We start from the raw sequence: 7,500 nt of genomic DNA, 5'->3' as shown, positions 1-7,500 counted from the left end.
TCACTTCAGCACACACATGCACACACATACACACACACACACTAATTTCAGTGCACACACACGCACACACACTCTAGTGCACACACACTCACTTCAGCACACACACACACACACACACACACACACACTCACTTCAGTGCACACACACGCACACACACTCTAGTGCACACACACACACACACACACACACTCACTTCAGCACACACACACACACACACACACACACACTCACTTCAGCACACACATACTGTACACACACACACACACTCATTTCAGTGCACACACACACACACTCTAGTGCACACACACACTCACTTCAGTGCACACACACGCACACACACTCTAGTGCACACACACACACACACACTCACTTCAGCACACACATACACACACACGCACACACACTCATTTCAGTGCACACACACTCTAGTGCACACACACACACACTCACTTCAGCACATACACACACACACACACATATACACACATACATGTACACACATAAACACAGATGGAAAAGGCTGATGAACTGAGGACACTACTCACTTCACACACACACACACACACCCACACAAACACGTACACACACACACATCAACACAGACACACACATGTCAGTGCACACACAAATATAAAAACATATCAAGACACACAGGCACTCAAAAAGACAGAAGAGCACATCTAGACACGTACACGTACAAAATCATTTGATGTGGCAGAGTGAATCAAAAGCAACAAACACACACACACACACACACACAGAGAGAGAGAGAGAGAGCTCTATTACCTTATGTCTACTGTATTCAGACAACACGCCCCAGAGGCATGTACAAACAGGACTGTGTGTGTGCGTGTGTGTGTGTGTGTGTGTGTGCATGAGGCGTGGACAACATACCATGACCCAGATCTTCTCTGGGACAGCCTGATGAAGCCAGCTGTGTCAGTATGTGTGTGTGTGTGTGTGTCTATGTGTGTGTGTGTGTGTGTGTGTGTGTGTGTGTGTGTGTGTGTGTGTGTGTGTGTGTGTGTGTGTGCGTGTGTATGTGTGTGTGTGTGTGTGTGTCTGTGTGTGTGTGTACGTGCATGTTTATCTGGACGTGTGGAAGGGTTGTTTAAGTGCCAAGAGACCCAGTCTCATCACTTCGCCCTCCAGCCTGTGGAAAGGAAACATTCTGTGACGCCATGGAAACCCAAACTGCGGCCCCCGCCACGACGAGTTCGGACAGCTCCATGAATTTGAGCTGAGTCAAGTTGTTCCTCACACCTGCCAAAACCCTGCTGCACAGTCTGTGTGTGTGTGTGTGTGCGTGCGCGCGTGCGTGCATGTGTGTGTGTGTGTGTGTGTACGTGTGTGTGTGTGTGCGCACCTGCTTGCGTGTGTGTGTGTGTGTGTGTGTGTCTGTGTGTGTGCGTGCCTATGTGCGTTTGCATATTGGTGTGTACATGTGTCTATGTTATGTGCTGTGTCTGCGTGTGCATGCGACTGTGTGCTTGCATCTGCATGTGTGTTTGCATCTGTGTGTGTGTGTGTGTGTATGTGTGTGTGTGTGTGCGTGTACGTGTGTGTGTGTGCGTGTGTGTGTGCGTGTGTTTGTGTGTGTGCACATGGACGAGTGTATGAGTTTTTTGTCCTTGTGTGTGCACTGTTACTGACATTAATCGGAGCAAATATTTCCAGCTTTTAGTCAGGAAGTGGGGTCACTGAGTTTGACTGTGGGCTGGCTGGTGTGCAGCACAAACCTCCCAGAGATCAGCCAGCTCAGCCTCTAGTGGGAGAGCCGCTCTGCAGAGCTGCTGCTGAGGACAAGGCCTACAAAACCCCACTGTGCACAAGGCCAGACCAGCAGGGAAAGGTGCCAATCACCCAGACATGTTCAGATCACGAGAGGATCCTAGCCTGACGAGCCAGACCCACATCAAGATGTAGGGTCTGGGAACTTACCATTGGCAGTGATTAATCCGAGGGGGCAGGATAAATGGTTGTCTTTCAAATTTCCTCTGCACGCAATAGAGTACTCAAGTGTGACGCCATGCTGTCCTGGCAACCGGATTTTCAGTTCTAAACAAACCTATGCCACACGCACGTTTCATGGAAAAGGGACGATTTTTTTGCAAAATGATTTGTGAGTTTGCTTTACCAATGATGTAAGTAATATTGAGAATAGATTGTCTTCATTAAAAAAAAAAAAAAAACTAAAGTCATGTAAACTGCTGTCAGTATGGTGCAGTGCTTCGCCCTTACATGCAGGCATCAGTCAGAGTCTCATACTTGCCGATTTTTTTTCAGGTTTGTAAATAAATTCAATTTTTTTTAAAAAAAGTGTCCGAAGCCACACCGGTTGACAGTAATAACGTTATGTAATCAGAACAGATTAGGCAAATTTACTGTTACGTTATAAACTTTATCTTTCATACTAGCGCAAACTTTTCCTTTTAATACCCTGGAAAAATACATAAAAGCCTCCACATGTTTCGATCTAGTGATTTTCACCTCTTGAAATTGATTCATTTTTCGTTTTAAAAGAAAGAACACAGCGAAGCAATGGAAAATGGCATCTCTCGTTCGGTTGTTTAGAACAGAAAATCCGGTTGCCAGGACAACGTACTCTAGTACTCTATAGGATAGCGCTACAACTCATGCATTTGCTGTCTCATGCATTTGCTGTTCGCCAGCAGCAGCATCCATCTTCTTTGTTTTCAAGTAGCTCTAAATTCACGCGTAACCATCGCCGACTCTATACACGATGTGATTGGCCTGATAGAAGTTTAATTTTTTCAGCTCGCAAGCCAACGGAGAGTTGCTAGACTACCCTGGCTGCAAATTACATTTGCTGCCGCTAGGGTGCGTCTAGATTTCTAGGCTAAGAGGATAAGGCAACCAAAACATAACCTCTGATTGGCGGCAGCAATGAAGGGTTCGCCTGTTTCCCAGATATCGCATGTCTTTGTTCATCCATCTTTTTCCATGTGAAAACAAATTCTTCCTGTTCCGTTTGTGCCTAGCAGGCCTCCATCCATATGAGTCCAATCTCCCAAGGGCTATATAGACCTTATCAACAAAGGCTACACTGCAGCTGCCACACCGGAGCAAGAACAGGGGAACGAGTGTTGTTGAAAGAGGAGTAGATGGATAGATGGTGTGTGTGTGTGTGTGTGTGTGTGTGTGTGTGTGTGTGTGTGTGTGTGTGTCTGTGCGTGTGTGTGTGTGTGTGTGTGTGTGTGTGTGTGCGTGTGTATGTGTGTGTGTGTGTGTGCTTGTGTATGTGTGTGTGTGTGTGTGTGTGTGAGAGAGTGTGCGTGCATGTGTACATGTGTGTGTGTGTCTGTAATCTTGATCTCAAGCGTTTTCATATCACATTCTTAAGGCATATTGTAAGTTTCGGTCTGTGCTTAGTTTTGCAAAGGACTCCACACTTGAGTGATTAGATGAGTCTTAGTGGAATGTCCATCTTAAGGCAGCTCCATACATGTTATAAACATAACAGCTTTGCAAAGCTACAAACCAAGTCTGAAGAACCAGAGCATCTATCTGGAGGGGGTGCCTTGTTGGGAGATGACCGAGGCGAGGAGGACCAAGATAACGTTTCAAGTTTCATAGTGCTACACTCAGTTCTACAAAGGGATGACAGAGAAGTACAAGTCTTACCGGTGTGTCGATCTTGATGAGGGCAATGTCCGCCTTCTCGTCCACATCTTTGATCTTGGCATCGAAGGTGGCACCGCTCTTGAGCTCGACTTTGACGCGGTGCTTGTTGGCAACAACGTGGGCGTTGGTGACGATCAGCCCGTCCTCAGACACCATGAAGCCAGAGCCACTGGCCACAGCCACCTCCCGCTTAGTAAACACCATCCTGGAGAGGTCAGGAAAGGAGAGGAGAGGAGGAGGTGAGGAGAGGAGAGGAGAAGGTTAGGGGAGAGGAGAAGGGGAGGAGGAGGTGAGGAGAGGAGGGGGAGGGAAGAGAGGAGGAGAGGAAGAGAAGAAAAGGAAAGGAGGATCAGAGGAAAGAAGGAGATGAAAAGAAAGAAGGGAGGAAATGAAAAGGAGGGGAACAGAGGAGAGGAGGGGAGGAAGAGAGAAGGAAGAGGGGAGGGACAGAGGAGAGATGAAGAGTTCCCCTCAAACTGCATTCCAGGGGAATAAACATAAAGCTGCAAATCTAATCTGTAATCTCCATCTTTCTCCGCCAACCCAACAGGCCTTAACTCTTTGATCTGTTTCAATGTGACCATCAGATATTCCATACAGCCGTGTTTTGGCTTTGGATGGATTCATGGAATCCCAACAGTTTACAGTCTACTTCCTGCCCCAAACAGATTTGTTTACGGCGGAGAGAAGGGATGTCTGGGAGCCCAGCGTCCAGTCCATAAACGTCCTGTGACTGGACCTATTCTAGGATACAAAAAAATAAAAACCAAAATCCTTCTAAAAACAGCTGAACTATACAAGAACTGCACCCTGATACCAATGACATGACCCTTAAAATGACTTATAAGTAATGGTGGTGATAAGCCAAGATAACAGCGCTACGGAAATACATTCACATTAGAAGGGAAGTCCAAATAAATGACTCGGCTTTCAAAATAATCACCAGTATTGGCCAAGACCATTTGGTGTCACTTCTTATCAGATGCTCTTACTAGAGTGTATTTATGCAAGTACACACTTAACATGTCCATACACATGGTAAAACCCTAACCCTGAACCCTAATAGCATAACCTAACCCCAACCCTAATAGCATAACCTAACCCAACTCTAATAGCATAACCTAACCCCAACCCTAATAGCATAACCTAAGCCAACTCTAATAGCATAACCTAACCCAACCCTAATAGCATAACCTAACCCCAACCCTATTAGCATAACCTAACCCTAACTCTAATAGCATAACCTAACCCAACCATACTAGCATAACCTAACTCAACTCTACTAGCATAACCTAACCCAACTCTACTAGCATAACTGTGACGGCCTGTTAGGCCTTCTGCTCGTTAGGCTGTTTTCTTTCTACTTGTTTTCAGGTGTGTTCAGGACCTAACAAGCTGATGAGCTGCACCTGTGTGCAGGTGTGCAGATAAGAGGACCGCTTCCTCTCCCCTTGAGAGGGCCATTCTTACTTTGGGCTTTGGACATGCAACACTGCACTCAGACACATTGCAAACACACAACATCCATGCATTACTGATGACTGACTTTGACCCACCTCACACTGTTTGTTTGTTATTTGGTTAGTTTGGTTAATAAATCTATATTTTAGTTAAAGATCCAACCTCTCGACTCCCTCTTTTGTTGTGTTGCCTTACCCCTAGGTCATAACAATAACCTTACCCCAACTCTAATAGCATAACCTAACCCCAACTCTAATAGCATAACCTAACCCAACTCTAATAGCATAACCTAACCCAACTCTAATAGCATAACTTAACCCAACTCTAATAGCATAACTTTACCCAACTCTAATAGCATAACCTAACCCCAACCCTAACAGCAAGTATATCCCGTAAACAACATGGTGGTAAGAAAGAAAGTAGATTGCATTCATTTACTGACTTGGCATGAAATCCATAAAAGTTAAAGGAAAGGTGATGCTAACAGAAGCAGCCCTTTCGGATAGTGGCAGTGTGGCTCACTCACTTGCGATAGAGTTCGATATGAACGACAGCTGGTGCGATCTTCTCCACCACATCAGCGATGAAGTTGTACCTGTGTCTCAGGCTGTCGGGATTCTCCTCGTGACCTGGAAACACATCACAACAGTCACCTATTAGTCTCAGACTACAACGCCTTATATCGAGAACATGTATAAGTAGCAATCAGAACAACTGTACTGTGCAACCACATACATATATCTTTATAGACCCTTTCAACAATAAAAACAAAAACAATGCTTGAACGTTCTATTTGGTTCCCAATCTACTTCCTCTGCATTAAGATAACATATGGAATGTTAAAACGGAAGCCTTGTGGGGCCAACTATGATGCTGATAATGGAACTCTCTTGAAAGGGTCTATATCTACTAGATAGAAATCAATCTTTATATCTACTTTATATCTGCAAGGCTCATTTGGTGTGTAGACTATAAGAAGTGAGTCAAAATGGCATTTGATGCTGTCAAAAGCTATTTCAATGTGCTAATGTTATCAAGGCGATGAAGTCATTTGTTTTGGACACTGGCTGAATCATGTGGGAGGCATGCAGCAGTAAAACAGGTACGGTTCCAGTGTTGGAACAAATCACGCTCCTTTCCAGGCCGCTCAGAGGAGCTTTTGATTTCAGCTCGGCGATCTCGCCAAGTGTCTGATCATGGCTGTTTTACCAGGGGACTCTTTGTACCAGCTGGGGAGCCTCATGTGTGGGGTTATGTAAGAGGTTTTGTGTCGGCTGAGGATGACCCATTACTTCAAATGATAAGGCCTTGTAAACAACCTCAGCGAGACCACAATTATCAGTCCAATAAACTGGTGGAAAGGACCCAGCAATGTGTTTTAGGGAATGTCGCATCATAAAATTTTCGTTCGCTGAAGTGATTTCATACCCGTGTTTGCAAGGGTAATAAAATTTGGGTCAATAAAATATAATATCCATCAAATGCAAAATCAAACGCAGCCTGGAGTGCGTCGGAGCGGCCTATAGCCTTGCTCGAGACATCAGACAGAGGACTGGCTCTCGTACAAGTGGAAGTGACTCTCATAACAAGACATACGTAACTCTCTCTCTCTCTCTCCCTCTCTCTCCCCTTCTCTCTCTCTTACCCTCTCATAACAAGACATATGTAACTCTCTCTCTCTCTCTCTCCCTCTTTCCCTCTCTCTCCCCCTCTCTCTCTCTTACCCTCTCATAACAAGACATACGTAACTCTCTCTCTCTCTCCCTCTCTCTCCCTCTCTCTCCCCTTCTCTCTCTCTTACCCTCTCATAACAAGACATACGTAACTCTCTCTCTCTTTCTCTCTCTATCTCTCTCTCCCCTTCTCTCTCTCTTACCCTCTCATAACAAGACATACGTAACTCTCTCTCTCTTTCTCTCTCTATCTCTCTCTCCCCTTCTCTCTCTCTTACCCTCTCATAACAAGACATACGTAACTCTCTCTCTCTCTCTCCCTCTCTCTCCCCTTCTCTCTCTCTTACCCTCTCATAACAAGACATATGTAACTCTCTCTCTCTCTCTCTCCCTCTCTCTCCCCCTCTCTCTCTCTTACCCTCTCATAACAAGACATACGTAACTCTCTCTCTCTATCTCTCTCTCTCTCTCTCTCCCCCTCTCTCTCTCTTACCCTCTCATAACAAGACATACGTAACTCTCTCTCTCTCTCTCTCTCTCTCCCCCCTTCTCTCTCTCTTACCCTCTCTTTCACTTTCTTTCTTTCTTACTTGCGTAACTGTCCTTTCACAACATCCTTGTGAGAAACATCTGCAATTTGCAATTCCAACCTTCTTTCATCTTAATTGTCGTTCACAGTTCACCCACTTCTAAATATTTACACTTCAAACAGCCCGGGCG

The 7,500-nt window shown here is 45.3% G+C and overlaps 1 protein-coding gene across 1 annotated transcript in view; it reads right to left on the bottom strand.

The window, feature by feature from the left end:
* Positions 1-7,500, bottom strand: part of htra1b (HtrA serine peptidase 1b) — a 46,510-nt gene that overhangs the window by 29,819 nt on the left and 9,191 nt on the right. Inside the window, exons 2-3 of the mRNA XM_042085595.1 lie at positions 5,634-5,736; positions 3,647-3,851 (exon numbers count right to left, since the gene is read on the bottom strand). Coding sequence (XP_041941529.1) covers positions 3,647-3,851; positions 5,634-5,736 — 308 coding nt within the window. The remainder of the gene's footprint in view (positions 1-3,646; positions 3,852-5,633; positions 5,737-7,500) is intronic.

The sequence above is a fragment of the Alosa sapidissima genome, chromosome 3 (genome assembly GCF_018492685.1).
Source record: "Alosa sapidissima isolate fAloSap1 chromosome 3, fAloSap1.pri, whole genome shotgun sequence".
NCBI lineage: Eukaryota > Metazoa > Chordata > Actinopteri > Clupeiformes > Clupeidae > Alosa > Alosa sapidissima.
The sequence above is the reverse complement of the archived record's forward strand: the minus strand, read 5'-3'. Positions and strand labels throughout refer to the sequence as shown.